At 29.9% G+C, this 20,638-nt stretch overlaps 1 protein-coding gene across 1 annotated transcript; it reads left to right on the forward strand.

The window, feature by feature from the left end:
* Window positions 1-474: 474 nt before the first annotated feature.
* Window positions 475-11,107, forward strand: LOC137813355 (pleiotropic drug resistance protein 1-like). The gene is made up of 24 exons (XM_068615538.1): window positions 475-991; window positions 1,527-1,647; window positions 1,730-1,818; window positions 2,109-2,193; window positions 2,324-2,483; window positions 2,576-2,652; window positions 2,757-2,810; window positions 2,890-2,980; window positions 3,071-3,372; window positions 3,457-3,738; window positions 3,880-4,196; window positions 4,563-4,723; window positions 4,805-4,908; window positions 5,012-5,168; window positions 5,254-5,358; window positions 5,444-5,607; window positions 5,977-6,309; window positions 6,885-7,175; window positions 7,383-7,466; window positions 7,587-7,720; window positions 8,142-8,369; window positions 8,627-8,798; window positions 9,475-9,729; window positions 10,603-11,107. Exons 1-24 carry the CDS (start codon window positions 663-665, stop codon window positions 10,858-10,860), a joined length of 4,353 nt encoding a protein of 1,450 aa, XP_068471639.1. The 5' UTR covers window positions 475-662; the 3' UTR covers window positions 10,861-11,107.
* Window positions 11,108-20,638: the final 9,531 nt, after the last annotated feature.

Raw genomic sequence — 20,638 nt, forward strand, 5'->3', positions numbered from 1 at the left:
AAAGTCCCTATTAGCACTTGGTTTGAAATCAATGAAACAACGAATATTTTATTTGATCCTACAGTCTTCGATCGGCACAGTGTAAGTATATCCAACAGTATAAGACAATAATCATCGTTGAATCCGTTGAGTTCTCACTTCCAAGGGATGATTTCTTTAATTTTAATTGCAAAAACTACATAATAATTTGAACTGTGATTAAGAGAAACAATAGTTATCAAAATTCTGAGGGAACCTTGTGACGTTCCACGACATAATCATTCACATTTCTTAAAGCCAAAGAGCTCTGAGAAAACTGAGTTTGAGTGTGGAAAAATATAACTGCACTAGTTTACTACTACAATTTTGTCTCTTTGTCTCACCAATAACTTGTGTTATGGCCAAATACAATATGACAAATAAAGTCTTTGACAGAGTCGTAGTTTTACTGGTATAGTGCAACTACTAGAGATGCCATGCTTTGTTTTAATCTCCCTTTTTCTTTATCCATTCAATCATAAAATGTCAACCCCTCTTGAGATCCCTCTATAAATTCCAACAAACATGTATTCATTCTTCAAAGTCATTCATACAAGAGAGAAAAAGGAAATCTTGTGTAGTGAAATGTGAGAGCAGCATTATGGTAAAGGTTTAGTTTTGTACCTCTCTAGTGTTGCTTTTGTATGAGATCAATGGAGAGTAGTGAGACACGTAGAGTAGAGGGTCAACGAGGGAGAGGGTTTGACATGTGGAGAAACCATTGCATGGGGGTTTTCTCAACTTCTGAACGTGAAGAAGATGAGGAAACTCTCAAGTGTGTGGCAATAGAGAGACTCCTTGCAAGGGCATGCACCAAGAGAAGTGTGCTCAACCAAGTGGAAGGGAAAGCAGAAGAGGTTGACATCAAGCAATTGGAGTTATCAGAGAGAAAGAGCCTTCTAGAGAGACTTGTGAAGATAGCAGAAGAAGATAATGAGAGGTTCTTGTTGAAGCTCAGGGAAAGGATGAACAGGTGAGTCTTTGTAGGATTCATCATTGACACTACCAATTGGATGAGATGAAAATGTTTTCTGTCTGTTTTTATTTCTTTTTCTTTTTACTTTAATTACAAAGTTGTCATATCATGTTGTTTGTTGTTCCATTTTCAATATTTCTACCTAGAGAGAAGTAGAAAACAAAATGAATTAACTCATTTTAACTAATGACATAAACTTGATTCATTTTGGAGTTTATTTTCTTTTCCTGTGTACTTATTTGAGAAGTTTATCAAATAGACATTTTACTTAATTTTCTGTTTTCAAACTTTTTTATAGAAAACACTAAAAGCAGGTTTGTTTTTCCATTTTCACAGTTTCTTATATAAATTTTTGAAAACTAGGTGACAATTTTGTATTAAAAGTAAGCTAAAATCAGAAAACATTTTCACAAACTCTAGAGAAAATTACCTCGAAAGAACTAAATTGTTTTGTGTGTAATTTGAGAGCTGAAGCATACAGTGTTTTGAAAGCATCCAAATCCTAAAGTTTTGCTATGTTAAACTAACTCAGAGTTGGGCTTGAAATTCCAACAATTGAAGTTCGATTTGAGCATATAAATGTTGAAGCACAAGTTTATGTTGGAAGCAGAGCATTGCCTACCTTACTCAACTTCTTTGTGAATGTGCTTGAGGTAATTCAAATCTCACATACGGTTCCTTTATTCATATAATAGTTTTGATCTATTTATTTTTTTCGGTCTTTCTTTTGTTCAGGGACTCTTAAATTCTCTTCACATGATTAAAAGTCCAAAGAAACCGTTACATATCCTGCAGAATGTTAGTGGAATCATAAAGCCTAAAAGGTGACTTCAAAAAAATCTTCTTTGTTTGTTATTTTGCAAAAGAAAAATTCTTAGCTGAAAAAACTCATGGTAAAAGTGAGAAATTCAAGTGTGGATGAGTGAGGTGAACAATATACAAAAAGAAAGAAAGGCATACAAATCTAATGTTTAAGGTTTTGAATTGAAGATGGTATCAATATTTATAGATTGACTCATGGCTCGAGACTCATTGGATCCATGTCTCTTAGGAACTCATCAACAATAAAGGAGCATCTAGATATTTTCTTGTTCTGATGTTGAGATTTTTGCAGAATGGCATTGCTTTTAGGGCCACCAGGATCTGGAAAGACCACATTGCTGTTGGCATTGGCTGGAAGACTTGGTAAAGATTTGAAGGTAAGGAAACCAATTTTAGTAATAAATTTTGAGAGAGTAACTGTTATATTTCTCTAACTATAGTAACCATAGTTTTAGTTGAGTACTTCCTGAATTATAGTAATTAATATGATTGGAGATGAAACCTCAGCATTCTGGGAGAGTAACATACAATGGACATGGGCTTGAGGAGTTTGTGCCACAAAGGACATCAGCTTACATAAGTCAACATGATAATCACATTGGAGAAATGACTGTGAGAGAAACACTGGCTTTCTCAGCAAGATGTCAAGGGATTGGACACAATTATGGTAGTTGTGAACAAAAGAATGCATAAACCTTTTAAATATATCTAAAAAAAATAGTGTTCTTAATCAGAATTTTGAAATTTACTACTTAACAGAGATCTTGACTGACCTACTTAGAAGAGAGAAGGAAGAAAACATTGAACCAGATCCTGATGTTGATGCATATATGAAGGTGAGAAATAAGATCGAAAAGGAAGCCTTGAATCTTTATGTTTGAAATGGAGAACACACTGAATTTTGAAGAAGCTGCATTGTTTCATTACTTGTTCATTGCAGGCAGCAGCACTAGAAGGGCAGCAGAACAGTGTGGTCATTGACTACATACTTAAGGTAAAAGTCCAGACTCATCAGCTATAAAATACTCGTGAAACAAGAAAAGATTTACATACTCTCTTATGGAATATTGCAGATTTTGGGACTTGAATTGTGTGCTGACATTATGGTTGGAGATGAAATGATAAGAGGTATCTCAGGAGGGCAGAAAAAGAGACTCACAACAGGTAAACTCTATTTGGCAAGAAAAAACATGACAAAATGAAACTTATAAGGTGATGTTGATTGAACAAAATTGTTTGGTGAATAATGCTTAGGGGAGATGCTGGTTGGACCTATAAGGGTGTTCTTCATGGATGAGATATCAACTGGTTTGGACAGTTCCACAACTTTTCAGATAGTCAACTCTATCCGGCAATCCATCCATATTTTGAATGGAACTGCACTTGTGTCCTTGTTACAGCCAGCACCAGAAACTTATGAACTATTTGATGATATAATATTATTAACAGATGGGCAAATTGTGTACCAAGGTCCAAGAGAAAATGTACTCGAGTTTTTTGAATCAATGGGTTTCAAGTGTCCTGAAAGAAAAGGAGTTGCTGACTTCTTACAAGAAGTATGAGTGTGATTCACTTAATCTTCCTTTCAAAATTTTCCCTTGCTTTTGTGAAGATAGAGTAAATTTTTCCCTCTTCATTAGGTGACATCAAGAAAAGATCAATGGCAATATTGGGCACATAAAGATGAACCGTATAGCTTTGTCACTGTCAAGGATTTTGCTGAAGCCTTCCAGTCATTTCACATAGGTAAACAACTTGGAGATGAAATGGAAAATCCTTTTGACAAGTCTAAGTGCCATCCAAATGCATTGACCACAAAGAAGTATGGTGTTAACAAGAAAGAGCTGTTGAGGGCTTGTGCTAGCAGAGAATTTTTGCTTATGAAGCGAAATTCCTTTGTCTACATATTCAAAGCCACACAAGTGAGTAACATTATCAAACTATATTTGAAGTTCAAAAATGCTTTTTTGTTCATGAATAAAAGGTTAAAAACACTTTATCATTTTCTTCTTTTTTATTTGTGTTTTATGTGCCCTTAAGCATGTCTTGTTCTGCCTTTTCAGCTTACTTATTTAGCTATCTTGACAACAACACTATTTCTCCGAACCAAGATGAGTCACTATACCAAGGCAGATGCAGAAACTTACATGGGTGCTCTATTCTTCACAGTCACTGTTGCAATGTTCAATGGAATATCAGAACTGAATATGACCATCATGAAACTTCCTGTCTTTTACAAGCAAAGAGACCACCGCCTTTATCCTTCATGGGCTTATTCTCTTCCACCATGGATCCTCAAAATACCATTAACCCTTGTAGAGGTTTCCATCTGGGAATGTATCTCTTATTATGCCATTGGCTATGATCCAAATATTGTCAGGCAAGAAGAAACTAAGGACTTGTTTGATTCTCTTATTACATTTTTGTTTTAGAAAGAAAACAATTGTTCTAAAACGAGTGTTTTGGAAACCAAAAAACAGAAACAGATGGAAGATATTTTCTCATCCTCTTTTTTTGTTCTCTCCAAAAGTTTTGTTCAAGTACTCAAGAAACAAACTTTTAGAAAACAGAAGTTTCCTTAGAAGGCAAACATTTTCATATGTGCTGGAGGGACAAATAAATTTTAGAAAATAGAAAACTGTTTTTGAAAACAATGAACAAGTAAGGCCTAAATCATTTGTCCTCATTCCTCAAATATGCTATTACTCACTTACTTTTGGAATCTAATGAGAAATCTTATTGGCAGGTTTGTAAAACAATACTTGGTAATCTTTTGCGTTAACCAGATGGCATCAGCACTGTTTCGGTTGATGGCTGCAATAGGAAGGGATATTGTCGTGGCAAACACTGCTGGCACATTTGCACTTCTTGCAGTTACAGTTCTCGGAGGATTTGTGATTTCAAGAGGTGAGAAAATGGTAGTGTAACTTCAAAGTTGGCTAATCTAGTGAACCTTTCTAATTTGAAAACTTTCATTTTTTGCATTAGAGGATGTGCACAAATGGTTTCTGTGGGGTTACTGGTCCTCACCAATGATGTATGGACAAAATGCTATAGCTGTGAATGAGTTTCTTGGGCATAGCTGGAGAAAGGTAATCAATACCCTTTGTTTTTAATGGTGAAGAAGCTCTATGAAGAAGAATGAGCTAAGGAAAATTATATTTATGTAAGATAATTGGCTGAGATATTTTTCAGGTTAGTCCTAATTCCAATGAAACATTGGGAGTATTGATACTGAAATCTCGTGGATTTTTCCCACAAGCGTATTGGTATTGGATTGGAATAGGAGCTTTGATTGGTTATGTTTTTCTCTTCAACTTTCTCTTCACCCTGGCTTTGCAATATCTCAGTCGTAAGTGCCATCTTTAAGCTGTGATCTTTAGTAGAACTTCTTTTCTGAACACAAATGCATTCTGATAATTGAATATCTTGCTTAGCATTCAGAAAGGATCAAGCAGGGCTATCCGAAGAGAAGTTGCTCGAGAGAAATGCTTCAATGGCTGAAGAGTTCATTCAGTTACCAACAAGAAAGAATTCTTCTGGTGAGTACTTAAGTTCTAAGCTATAGGTTCTGTGCTTATAACTTGAAGTTCTAAGCCATAAATAACATAACATGATGATAAACAGATACAAAGATGGACAAAGAAGCAAGTCCATCATCCAGGCCCTCTTCTGGAGAAGTTGATAAAAACAACAAAGCTAGTGATAGTGGAAGGAGAGGCATGGTTCTTCCTTTTCAACCTCTATTCCTCACTTTTGACGAGATAAGATATTCTGTAGACATGCCACAGGTACCTATGTTTAATATATATTTCAATTAACCTTTCTGTTTATGCTTAATTAGTCACATTTAAAAGGTTAAATTATTCATTTAGTCCTTGTAGGTAACACTCATTTAGGAATGTGTAAAACAAATTAAGTTTTAGTTCCTAAAAGGGTGTATAAGGATTGAAACATCAACTTTTTGAGATAAAACTTAAGAAGCATAGTAATAACACATACCTATCTTTACCAGTACTAGTAAGGTTGTATGAGGACTAAAACTCAACTCTTAAGTGTCATTTATGGATCAAATACTTAGTTTAACCTGTTTAAAAGTATCAAAAAAGCCAGCAATATACTCTATAATACACTTTTTGACTATGTTATCATAATTGTAGGAAATGAAAAGTCAAGGAATCAGTGAGCATCGTCTTGAACTTCTGAAAGGTATTAATGGTGCTTTTAGGCCAGGGGTGCTAACAGCTCTGATGGGTGTAAGTGGTGCTGGCAAGACTACTCTACTGGATGTTCTGTCTGGAAGGAAAACAAGTGGATACATTGAAGGAAGCATCACAATATCCGGATACCCAAAGAAACAAGAAACATTTGCTCGCATATCAGGATATTGTGAACAACTTGATATCCACTCACCCAATGTTACAGTTTTTGAGTCCTTGCTATACTCAGCATGGCTTCGTTTATCTCCAGAAGTTGATAAAGAAACTAGAAAGGTAGCTTTAGGACACTTTTGTTTTCAAAACTAGAGCCATGAATTTCATGATTTAAAATAAAACTGAATCAAATATCATATAATTGCTCAACAACAACAACCTCAATAGTCTCTGTTTATGTAGTACTTTGAGATTCTCTAACCTGATGGACTAGTATTTCAGATTAGACTCTCCTCATATGCTTAAGTCCTCTCAATTGATGTTTCCATTGAGAGTTGTACTATAGAAAGGGTTACCTATAGGCAGGATTATGGTGTAAACCGATATGTGATAGTAAAGTTGGCGAAGAGAAAAGGTTTAGCATCAAAGTAAAAGTTACCATGGAGGTGGATTCTTAAAGTGTGTAAAATAAACTACTTGATATAATAGTCTTTGAGACTCTCCACATAAAAGACAAATCTTTTGCTTTGAAATCTTCTCAAGTATTCAAGTTCTAACAGACTTGGTTAAGGTCCAAAATATCATAATATTGCTCAAAGTGCACAAAAGTTATTCAGGGATCAGCAACCTTTGACAAGCACTAAAATGTATTATTAGAAGTATTACAGCTTATTGACTTCAACTCACTTATGCAGATGTTCATTGAGGAAGTTATGGAACTTGTAGAGCTTAATTCATTAAGAGAAGCACTTGTTGGATTGCCAGGACAGACTGGATTGTCAACTGAACAGCGCAAGAGGCTTACAATTGCAGTTGAACTTGTAGCCAACCCATCAATAATTTTCATGGATGAGCCAACCTCTGGCCTTGATGCTAGAGCAGCTGCAATTGTGATGAGAACTGTGAGGAACACTGTGGACACAGGTAGAACTGTGGTGTGCACCATCCACCAGCCAAGTATCGATATATTTGACGCCTTTGATGAGGTAAGAAGTCTTACTGTTAGGATCAATTGCATGATATGCAACTTAAGTCCTACATTGAAAAGCATGAGATTCTAATGTAAAGTCTATGAGGTCTGAGACTCTCAACTCAACTATAGTAATTATCTTTCCTGATGTGATTCTTCCAAGGTTCTTACCATGCTACATATATGAAATAATAATTAAGCACTTCAATACCAACCTTTGCAGCTGTTACTTCTGAAATTGGGAGGGGAGCAGATATATTCTGGTCCAATTGGCAGCAACTCTTCCCATCTGATCCAGTACTTTGAGGTAAGTCTCATGTCAATGATTAAACATTGCTGGAGAATCTGGCTCAAATACCTTTTAGTGTAAATTGAGCATACTAGTTGCTGCTATATCATTAACATATTTACTTATTGATTACCATAGTCTGTTCAAGGAGTTCCTCAGATCAAAGATGGTTATAATCCAGCAACCTGGATGTTGGAAGTCACATCAGCGGCAAAAGAGGCAAGCCTTAAGATTGACTTCACAGATGTGTACAAAAATTCAGAACTACACAGGTTAGACTCCTTAGTTGCACCACTATCATTTATAACATATTACCTGAACAGCAAATATTTGGCTGGAAATAAGCAATAATTTTTGTTTCTTTAGATGTCTTGAGCCAAAGCTTCATAGTTCAATGTTCCATATTCATGAGAACATGAGGGGTTTTTTTCTCAAATTATTGCAAAATGTCATCTTATTTTACCTTCTCTGATTCTAAAGTTTTGTACAAGAAACATGCTGCTGTTGTTTTCACTGTCTCCTTACAATAAGATGACACATTTGTCAGAGATTGTGAAGACAGGAAATAAAAACAAAGTGTTTTCTCCAACCAAATTGGCCTTTTAAATGTTATATATTCCTGAGCTCAGGATCTCAATGCAAAAGTGCTGAAAGATCATGAATAGGTTCTGATGCTTCCCATTTATTAATCAGGAGAAATAAAAGAGTGATTCAGGAGCTTGGTGTACCATGTCAAGGTTCAAGAGATCTATATTTTCATAGTCAGCATTCACAGAGTTTCATGGCACAACTCTTAGCGTGCCTATGGAAACAACACTTGTCATATTGGCGGAACACATCATATACTGCAGTTAGACTCCTATTTACCACAACAACAGGCTTATTGTTTGGACTGATATTTTTGAACGTTGGCTTGAAAAGGTATTTGGAAAATAAAATAAAAACTCATCACAATGTACTATTGGTTCAAAGATCTCACATGGGTGTTCACTATTGGTTTGAGTAAATTTGAAAAAAAAAAATCCAAAACAAACTAACTTTTATTGATTCTTACTTTTCAATTCTTTTATCAGTAAAAACCTTCACAGGGTCGTTCTGTTCCAAATTAAATGTATTACTAGAGGGTGCATATGGATTTAAAAAGAAAAATTCTCAACATTTGAAACAAAAAATTTCAGGAAAAAGGAACAAGATCTTTTTGATGCAATGGGTTCAATGTATGCTGCTGTTACCTTCATTGGGGTTGTAAATGGTGCCTCAGTGCAGCCTATAGTAGCAATTGAGAGAACAGTCTTCTACAGGGAGAGAGCTGCAGGAATGTATTCTGCTTTACCATATGCTATTTCACAGGTATTAGTACTCCACTTCAATTGGCAAATAGTTATCACAATCTCTCAAAATAATAAATAGTTTTAGTCTTCAATTTACATCTTACACATAAAAATTTATTCAAAATGAGGTGTTATACATTCTTAATTTAATTTGGTCTAATTTAGTCCTTACATAAACAAATTGTTCCGACTCAAGTTCATTAAAATGATATAACAAGGGTCAATCAATACATCTGAAATATTATTCGCTTTAGAGTTTAGAGCTTCATCACAGTTTTGTCCTTAAAAGATATCTCAGAGATTTAAGGATGAAGGTAGATGAAGGTGTATTTAAATTTTTCTTAATTTCGTTTCGACTCCTAGGCGACGTGAGACTATTGGATATATCGGAACAGAAACAAAATTAAAAATGTGTTAGAGTTTATAAAGAACAAATTAAAAATATGCAAGGAGTTAACTCTGACACAAAGACTGAGTTGATATAGTATGTTTACATATATAGAAACTGATGTAGTAAGTTTTTACATACAAAGAATGAATTGAAAATCTGGTAGAAAATAAATTATATGTTTAACTTTGAATTAAAGTACCATGTAAACTTACTTTAAATCAAAAGTAGACCATACTTTCTGACCTGATACAATTTCTGGGACACATATGATGAGATTTTAAGGGTTGCATATGATGAAGTGCAGGTTATTATAGAGCTTCCCCACATCTTGGTTCAGGCTCTGATATATGGTATCATAGTATATGCCATGATGGGATTTGAATGGACAGCATCAAAGGTGTTCTGGAACCTCTACTACACCTACTTCAGTTTCTTATACTACACTTTCTATGGTATGATGACCATGGCCATAACTCCTAACCCACACATTGCTGGCATATTGTCCACCTCATTCTATGCAGTATGGTGCCTTTTCTCAGGCTTCATCATTCCCTTATCGGTTTGTTACAACTTTCCCTCTAACTTTCACATCTTTTCAAAGATATTTATTAGGCATATGCTAGTTAGTGCATCAAGAATATTGGTTCTAAAAACAGAACAAGTGAAATTTCTTAAAATAATTGACAGCAATACACATTTATTCGGATCTTTGATGTATTTTTGCATGTGAATTGTGTGAATTCTAATAGAAACTTTTGTTAGAGATCCACGTCGACTAGAAATGAAAATACTAATATGGTATCAGAGTCATTTAAAACCTATCATAACGAGTGTTTTTTGGGCTTATTGTGTCACTCGCTAACGGGTCGTTATCGGACCACCCATAATATGTTATCTCACACACGAGCTGTTATGTTCGGCGTTAGAAGATGTGTTGAAGATCCAATATCGATTAGAAATGAGAATATTAATATCTTTTGAATTCTCAGTAAAATCAAAATTTATTACATCAATACAACTATAAACAAAAACACTTAACTTTTGTTATTAAAAACACTGGTTGAGTTCATTTAGTTTTCTAGATTTCATAAAATAAAATAAAAAAATTATATAAATTACTCTGTTAAGTTTATTGAAGATGGTGTATAAGTTTAAACATGTAAAATCATTAAGTAAAGTGAAATTAGTTGAAATGTGTTTATATTTAAAACATGATTATTTTTTCTTCTATTAGAATATAAAAAGCATATCTTATATACAATGTTTTAAAGTAATTATTGTAAAATTAAATAATCTTATAGCACATTACAATCCTTGGATGTCAGTTTGAAGAAAATGGATATAGTTTATGCATTCTAATCAAATTTTAAAACTTATGTAACATCTTTTACCTAACATGAAATTCATTTTGGGAACAAAACTATATATGCAGAGAATACCAATATGGTGGAAATGGTACTATTGGATTTGCCCTGTTGCATGGACCTTGTATGGATTGGTGGCTTCCCAATATGGAGATGACATGAACACACTTGAGAATGGATTAAGGGTTGAAGAATTTGTGAAGAGTTATTTTGGGTTTGAACATGATTTTCTTGGAGTAGTTGCAGTTGTGGTGGCTGGTTTCTCAGTTTTGTTTGCACTTATTTTTGCATTTGGAATCAAAGTGTTCAACTTCCAAAAACGATGAAATCATCACAATGTTTCTCTCTCTAAGTTTCAAGCTATGCTCTCAAATCACTGAAAACTTAGGTGGCTGAACTGAATTTTGCAATTCATTTGTAAGATTCTTTCATAGTATGTGCATTGGTCCACTTGTATTCAAATTTTGGCTTGAAAAATAAAACTTCTACATTAGTCCAAACTCTAAGTTGTAAGTGAGCACCATTTTATTCAAAAGTGAATTTTAAGGTTAAGGTTAATTCAACCTCGTATAACTTATCATAAGATGATATTTGCATTCACTTTTATACTATGAAATGTCTTTCTTTATCATGTGGGATCTCCCACACATATTAAACTCATTGATTAACAAGAGTAACATTACCACTAACAAATTAGTCATTGATTTAGTAGATTAGTAAAAAATATGTGACAAAACAAAAAGAAAGTTGCATTGATGCTGAAATGGAAATTAAGAAAAATTTACACAATCAAATCTCTATATGTACCAATAGGGAATGATTTATAACACTTGGTATTGAAGGTTGTTCGACCGGATAAGGATAAAAGTCTCAAGGTAAAAAAGAATGTGCAACAAATAAGATATTTTCATTTTGATGATTATAAGCATTAAATATTGACCATCAATAATATAATCCATAACAAACTATATAAATAAGCACATCAGACAAAGCAAAGGTATGTAATCAATACAACACTCATTACACATCAGAGTACCTTTTGCATGTACATTTGCGACCGAGAACCAAAACTCGAGACTTGGGAGTGAAGGAAATAAAAAGTGAAAAACGGTCGAAGAGGAGAAATCAATTGTTCAACCGGTTACCTTTATTGTCTTAGTCCCATATACAAGAACATTATAAGTTCAGTCAAAGATCAAGACATAAAAGTACAATTCAAAATAAATATATATATATAACTATTTTGTTATACTTTTATATGACTTTAGAAGAAATTCAAGAATGAGTAGAATTAAGTTTGACATGATATATGATCGCATTAAATAATTTCGCATCAACTAAAAAATATATATGATCGAATTGTATTTTATAAATTAATTTGATGAAATTAGATTCAATTTTATATTATAAATTAATATTATATTATTATTTATTTAACAACAATAACTAAAAGTGATAATAGAGACAAATTATTAGAAAAAAAATAATAAATTCACCTTGTATAAGTTTCATATTTTGATAGATTAAGGTGAAAAGCAATTTTAAAATAATTTATTTTATTATAAAATGATTATCTTATTTTAAAATTTTAAGAAAATATGACTTATTTTATATTGGAATTGATAAATTGTATGTGATAAAAATAGAAAAAGTAAGAATTAACTAAAAAGTAATGTATTAACTGTTGAATCTTATATATGTTCTTTTTTATTTAGGCTAAAATTGTCATAAACTTTTCCATTTTGAATATTTACAAAAACACACTCAATACATCTCTAAAGCTAAATTTAATAATAAATTTGATTGTTTTAAATATGACAATATAAATCTCATTCATTGTTTTAAGAGTAGTTAAATTGTATGTATATATATAAAATCAATTTGTGTATAGTCAAAGTGATTAAAGTAATTATCAAATATTTTATTTTGTATAAAGAGATTATTAAAACAAGAAATGCAAAAATTAAACAAATATTCTATAACTTGAAAAACAAATAAATAATGAAACTTTAAAAGTAAATGCAAGAAATAAATTATAAGAAATATAAAGGCAAAGGGTGAAACATAAATCAGCAAAGGAAAATTGTAGATTTGGTAATTGATAGTAGTAACCTTTCCAAATTTTCAATTTTAATTTTCCCATCAAATAAATAGGCTTGGAAGATATTAAAAGGTTTTTTTTTTAATATTTTAAGGCTTAATTATATTTTTATTCATATGTGATTTAATTTTCTGTATAAATTTATATTTAAATTTAATTTTAATCACTATAAAAAATTCTTTTTGTCACTTTTTGGTTTATAAATCCCTAAGATTCTTCCTTTATAATGTTTAAAAATGATTACAAAATTACATTAAAAAGAAAGTTAAAAATTTAAACAAACTTAAAAAGCATTATATAGTCTGGAATTAAAGGATTCAACATGAGATTCTTTTTAATGTCTTGTGAAATTGAAATTTTGATTGATGAGTTTTGATTAGAACAAATTGAAAGCAAATTAATAAATTTAGATTTTTGTTGATAAAAAAGAGAATTCAAAATGTCAGGTAAAAAAATCTATTAAAAGAAATAATTATAATAAAATTAAAAATTAATTTTAAAAATTAAAATATGTAGATATTAATTTAAAAAAGTACTAGAGAATTGTAATTATAAGTTAATTTAAAATACATATCAAAAGTATATTCAAGACAAAAGAAACTAATGGGCCAAGTTTCTGAATTGGGTATCTGTGGATTTAAATCATGGAAGTTGCATTCCACACCCTCTTATTTTCAAGCTGCACTCCCATAAAAGTTAAAATTTTTAAATTTACATTTTAAGTTGTACTATTTAGAATATAATTTTTATTTTGTAATGTACAATTCAGAACACAATTTTTATACGTATATTCTTAAATATAAATTTTAAAAAAAAATTATTTTTAAAAAATAAATACATTGTACATTTTATAATTTATTTTTCATGAATGCATTTTGGAATATCAAATTTAAAATATATTAATATATGTATTCTGAAATACAATACAGAATTAAAATATATTTGTTCTGGAATGTGTCTAGGTCTATTTTTTAATGATGGATTCAATTTCAAGAGAGAGTAGTGCAAAATAATAAAATTTTATAATAATTAAATTAGAAAAGGCTTACTAATTTATTGTTGGTCCCTAAAACTTTTTTTCTTTGTTTTTCATCATCCCAAAATTTGAATTCACTTTTATACTCTTTTTGAAATATTTGAATTTTGGTTTTAGTCCCTAAAATTATTTTTCTTCAACATTATTTTTAAAAATTTTAAATTATTATTTTTTAACACCTAAAATTGATTTTAAAATGCTTAATTTAAGAATCTTAAGAGCTTTTTTTCAGACAATGCATACAAACATTAAGTATTGTTCTTTCAAAATGATGATTAAACCTTTCATTGAAAACATAAATAACTAATTAGGGTTCTTAGATAAACTAATGAGAAAAGGAGTGTTTAAGATGTTTATGGGAATTGAATTGAATGAGGGTTCCATTAAGAAAGGTGAGATGCATGCATGCATGCCTGAAATGGCAGGAACAAGGAAAAGCAAGATGAGTCAGTTATGGAAGAAGAAACAATTAAATTGAGTGATGATGATGATCATGATGATATCACCAACACTTTTTGGAACACTCCCAGATTATCTTTTTCCAATATCACAATCTTTTTTGCATTAATTCATCTTTTTTCTTTCTTCTTCACGCATTCTTCTCATCACAGGCCTTCCAAATTCCAATTCAATTCATTTATAACACCTACTTTTTTATACTCCTTAAACATCTAAGATATTAATGCTGTTCATAATTAATAATTAATGTCTCTTCTTCTACCCAACAAACCCTTCAATTCAACTACTTTAATTCAATCTTCATGTCATCTTTAAAAAATATATTAAAATAAACAATTTTTTTAAGAATAAACACTACTTTAATTTCTTATTATTCATCATTTTATATAATTTTTTAATGATTTTACCAAAATAGTGTAACGTTATTTTTATTATTTTTCTAGTGCTGAACTAATCACTTTATAATCATGGCAATGAAGACGATGAGAAAGAATTTCAAAACAGGTTTCTTAAGATGATTATGAAAATGTGTAGAAGAAGAAGAAGAAGAAATATGGTTATAAACACATTGAAGATAATTTTCTGAATTGAATATTTTGTCTTGTTATGCAAATATTCTCAATAAAACTATTTTTTTTATTATTTTGGCCATATTATAGAGATAGTAGATATAGTAGGATAAGAAATAAATCCTCACATAAAATTAAATTGAAAATATATCAGTTTTTAAAAAAGAGTTTATCACTTCTTTATCATTATTTATCATTAAAAAATAATTTATTTTATTTTTAATAACCACAATAATTTGAACACCTTGTATCCTATTATTAATAGATAATAAAAAAACATTGATAGTTTTAATTTACATATGATAATAAACCCATATTCCTTGTTATTTTTGGTGTGTGGTGTAACTTGAAAATAACAGTGTGATGGAGAAGAAGATAGAGTAAAAATTCCAGTGACATCACTTTCTGGGGATAAATGAAAATGCAATATTTTAATTTTAATAATCGAATTAATTTTGTCAGACCTATTCATAACCAGTCAATACTATATAGTATAGTTATTATATAATAATAATAATTAATAATATTATTTTGAAATAATAAATACGTAGCGTAGAATAGCATAGCACGCTAACTAGGGTCCAAGTTGGAGCGTGTGATGGCAGCAGGTAGAGTCTCGTAGTCCGTGCGATTGATCGCATCATTTCCATCTCCATCAGACGGACCCTATTCATGCATGCCTTTTGTGACGTCAAGATCCCTGATCCTCAGCCTCTGCGCGCAGTCAAATCATTCTACGACAGAGGAGGGAGCAAATGAGAGGCCGCCACGTGGAAGGGGTTGGAATTACGAAAAGGTCCCAGCGTCAAATCGTGGTACCCCAATCCTAATATGCAGAGGGATAGCATAAGGGTGAAGTTGCCGAGGTCGTTTTGGTCATTGTCAGTGCCAGTGGGACCTTCTTGACTCGTTCCACCACGCACGCATGTTTTCAAAGGGATTCTTCTATTGCAACTGCGTCACAGACAGGGGAGGTTATGTCACCTGACGTCACTCTTTTTTTTTCCAATTTATTTATCACTCCAAAAATATTATAATAATTAATTTATATTTAATTCTGTTTTACCCCTTCTCAAACGCAAGAAGAGTAGAACAAAACAACACCAAATAAAACAAACACATAAAATACTAAGATCTTTCAACCTAGGTCGTACAGTACTCTAATTCATGCTAAAAGTTTATGCATACGTAAGACAAATTCACATTCTTGAACTTACTATATAATATACAAGTTACAATAATTATCATTTTGTAAGATGATTTTGCCAAATAAATTATAATTAATCTTACTTTTTTAATATATAATTAAAGATATTAATGGTGAGGAAAAAAAAAAGAGTTGATATAGATTGGTGTGGGTAGGTGTGTAAGGTAATGTTTGGGGGGTGTGTGTAACGAATCGTGTGTCCTTATGGCACAGTAAGTGTGATGTTTTAATCATAACAATTAGGTTGATGTGACTGTATGGATTATGTATAGTGATGCATGAATGAGTGATTGTTATCATGGAACCAGAAGCTCGTCTCCCAAAATTTTCATTTTTTTTTATTCTTCAAAAATTTATTCAAAATTAACATTTTCATTTTAATTTTGTTCTTTTCTTTTCAATCTACAATTTTGGTTCTGTATATTTTATTAAATCTAGATTTTAATTGTCCATACTTTCTCTAATTTTTTTCTGTTGAAAGATAATTTTTTCTTATTTTTTTAGTAAATTATTAATTGTTTTTAATGTATTTATACACAGACTTAATAAATGGTATTTTTTTCATTTTTAAGGATAGTTGCTTCTAAAGTTACAGATTTAACAAAATATAAAAGTGCCAATTTTTTTTAAAAAAATTCAATAGAAAAAAATTAAAGATTTTTATAAAACTTAATGATCAAAATAATAATTAAGCGAATAATTAGTTATATTTATTAAAATTTATGAATTTCCACCTTCAAGTGTTATATTTATTATTATTAATTTCTTTTGAAATAAGACTGAGTTTCACTCAAAAAAAAATTGGTATTTCATACGATAAAAAAAATTGTGTATAGTAAAAAAAATACAAAATTCGTAGATAATGGGTTATATATATATTTTTCTTAATTTTCTATAAAATTGAAAATGACTATGTTTGTTTCCTATATCACCATTCCAAGGGACATATCATTACTGAAAAATCATGAAATAAAAACCAATTTTAGATATGAAAATGAATTAGTTGCTATACTGATTATATTAGAGATTATTTTAAAAATTAAAAAAAATCTAAATTAATTTTTATTATTGTTAAATGATTTCTAAATTGGTATCTAATTAAAGTTTTTACTACCAAATTTAAAATTCAAATAATTGATACTTAAAACTCCGGTAGCTAATTAAATATCAATTTAGAAACTATTTAATAATAAAAATTAATTTAAAAACTAATTTTTTTTAATTACTAAAATAATCTCTAATTTAATTATTATAATAACTAATTAATTTTAATATCTAAAATTAGTTTTTATTTTATGATTTTCTGATATAATGTTGACGTATTAGCTAAGGATAAAAGAAAGAAGTGATTAAGTTTAAAAGAATTGAAAAGTTGTTTAAAGGTTATTTGATTATGATGATGAGATTAGTGATATGGATGAAGAAATATATGAAATGTGAGGGATGCAGAGTGAAACAAAAGAAGTGATGCATGCATTCTATATATATGTGAGTGGGGGACCCTTTTGATTGATGAGGAGTTGTCAGCATCAATGTGCCAGAATCAACTGTGGCTAACAACTACACTACGTTTATGTGTTCAGTGTTACAGCATATATTCCCCCCTTCCCTTGCAAATTCCCTTCACGTGTTCCTTTTTTTTTTTCTATCACTCTCTCTGTTATCCTATTTTCTATATCCATGCATGCATCAAATACCTTTCTTCCTTATCTTCCTAATTTCATTTTCTTTCATTACCACACTCTCATTAAACACACAACAATACATGTTCTTCTGCATACAATGAACAATTTGCAACTTCCATTGCCATTTTCAATCCTATGCACCTCCTCTCCCTACAATATTATCTACTTTTGAATTATGTTTTGCATGGATGCTAATTTAAATTAATCATCATTCAACAAGATACATGTATAACTTATAGATATCAATCTCATCACACTATTAACATGTCACACGATATGAATAACGTGTGACTAAATTATTGGTTTAGGGTTTATTGGTTCATACTTTGTATGAACCAATAAATATAATATATATATATATATATATATACTTAATTAAATAATAAAATATAATATAAAGGATACTTTATAAAATTTAATATAACATTTATTTGCCAAAATAAAAGATAAATTTACTACTTAAAATATGATGATATATTTTTGTATAAATTATTCTTTTAAATAATATTTGTAAATCAATTATTCGTTTTTTATTATAAAATACTGATTTCTACTCTAATGAATAAAATGTTATCAAAGGTATCAATGTACTATGTTATATATAGCTTATGCGATTCAATTTTCAAAAAATTGAATTGTGATAATTAAACTGTTATGTTATTAAGTAGATAGAGTTATAGGCTAATTAAAAGTTATAACTACTACTTATAGTTTTTGGTGTAGTAATAAAAATCCAATCCAACATAAAAAAATCATATAAATCATATTATTTATATAATTCTAACGATACTAATATATTTTAAAATTGTTTAGAATGAAAAAAAAAATCATTTTATTTAATAAATATACATGTCATTTAATTAAAATCCAATAAATAAATAAATAAATATATACAAAAATATTTTCAAATATTGTAGACCTACTTGATTTATTCAAATAATAAGTAAATAATAATAAAGTTTACTATCTTTTAGACACAATCAATTCAATTCAACACACATACCACCTATACCACCTATGATATGATTGATCTCTCCCATAAGCGTCCTTACTTCTCATAGTTGAGGAATGTCTCCTCATTTTAGTAGTCTCACACTACTTAAGTGAGACAAATCCAAAGAGCATAGTTAAATAGTTTGATGAATCACTTAAAGGATAATGTTGTTGAATATTGATTGTTTTGATGTCGATTTAGAGTAATTATCCAACTCTAGCAGGGAATTTTTTACTTTGGTTTATAAAATAACAATTTGAATGAAAGTATGAGGTACTCTCGGGTCCATTTTCGCTCAAACGAAATGAGGTTTCGTTTAAGCGAAAATGGGGAAATTCTAGGTACATGTTGGTTCATTTTCACTCAAACGATTTTTTTTTCGCTCAAGCCATTTGTTTTAATATTATTTTTTTAAAAAACCTAATTCATTATTGGTTATTATTGTTAAGTGAATTTTTATATATATTTGGAGTGTTTAAAAAGTTCAAAATATAATGTGATTGAATGATGTATTGATGTGTTAAATGAAGCATGCACTAATGTGAAAGTGTAATACCGTGTTAAGACACATTATATTTCTAAACCTTTGGATTAAAAATAATCTACGGTTCTTATTTGTTTTCATGAATGCACACAAATTTATAATATATAAACTAGAGTCAACTTAATCGACGCTAACTTAAATAAATATTAACTCTATATTATATTTGTGTTGAACTAATCAATACTAACTTAAAAAATAAACAATAAGATGAATGAAATTACTGTCGAATTAACCATTACTAAAAATAAATATAAATACTAACAATAAATAAAATTAGTGGAAACTAGCTCAAAGATAACCTTATTTATTTTAGTTAATCTTTCAATAACATATATATTTTTACTTGTTAAAAAACAGTTATAATTGACTTAGAGTTGGTTTAGCCTATTTTATTAATATCTAATATTAAGCAGATTCTCTTATAGTCGGTTAAAACTATGTTAATCCGACACTAAAACAACTATTTATTTATTAGAAAATAAAAAATATTTAGCACCAACTTAAACTTGATTAAACCTACTCTATCAACAGTTAAATCATTTAAAAATAATTTTACACTTTAAAAAAAATCAACATTTGATGGTATATTAGACTTCAAGGTGACTTTAATAATGATACAAATTTAGTAATACTAATGTTTGAAAAAGAATTTGATGTTAAATTTGCCCTATTTAAGTGGATAAAGGATTATAAGAAAAAGAAGCTCTGATATAATTTTGAAAGTAGATTCTGAAGCTAGTGAATCCAATTACCTGTTCCTATAGATCCCCGTATCCAAAATGATATCATATATATTATATATACAGATTTCATTTCTTCATTTATAGCTTATTATATCTGCATGTTCTTTAGGTCTTCTTCTTCTTCTCTGAAGATCTACTAGCTTAGATGAATAGGCTTTTTATTGTGACATAGCAAGGTTAATGTATAGCCACATGTTGCTGCTTTTTCCCCTTTCCCATTATTCAGATCTTATCTTGTAGCTGTTATGTACGTGCATGCAAATTGTTTAGGATCCTAGCTTCTGAGTTTCTCTCTATAATATTTTTCTTCTTTTCTTCTTTTTACCATTTCTGATCATCTACATTCTTTCCTATGTCTATCTCTTTAAAAGGTTAGGTGGAGCTGGATAAACACATCTCTCTTATTTTAAATTGATAAACATCTCATCAAAAAATAATTTAAATTGATGAATTTAGTTAAATAATCTAAAATCTGTTCAACACTGTTCAATCCCTAAGAAAAACTCTTGTCAAGTCTTTCTTATCTTCATTTTATTCATTAGATTGTGAGAGAAAGAGAGATAAAATGTATAAAAAGTTGTGAAACTATCAATTTTAAGTATAATAAATCGTTTAAGAGTAAGTTACTACAAGAAGAAATAGTAATGATAGATTTATATAAAAAAAAAAGTAAAAGAGAGACGTTAAATTGTTTGACTAGTTTCTTTCTCTATTATTATTCTAGATATTTTTTGTAATAAGTATCAATTTTCGTATTTTTGTTTTA

Source organism: Phaseolus vulgaris, chromosome 1 (genome assembly GCF_000499845.2).
Source record: "Phaseolus vulgaris cultivar G19833 chromosome 1, P. vulgaris v2.0, whole genome shotgun sequence".
In the NCBI taxonomy this organism is placed as follows: domain Eukaryota; kingdom Viridiplantae; phylum Streptophyta; class Magnoliopsida; order Fabales; family Fabaceae; genus Phaseolus; species Phaseolus vulgaris.

Coding starts and splice junctions, on each gene's coding strand:
- LOC137813355 (XM_068615538.1), top strand. CDS start 663: ATGAGATCAATGGAGAGTAGTGAGACACGTAGAGTAGAGGGTCAACGA. Junction 1,819..2,108: donor GGAATCATAAAGCCTAAAAG/GTGACTTCAAAA, acceptor AGATTTTTGCAG/AATGGCATTGCTTTTAGGGC. Junction 2,981..3,070: donor GAAAAAGAGACTCACAACAG/GTAAACTCTATT, acceptor AATAATGCTTAG/GGGAGATGCTGGTTGGACCT.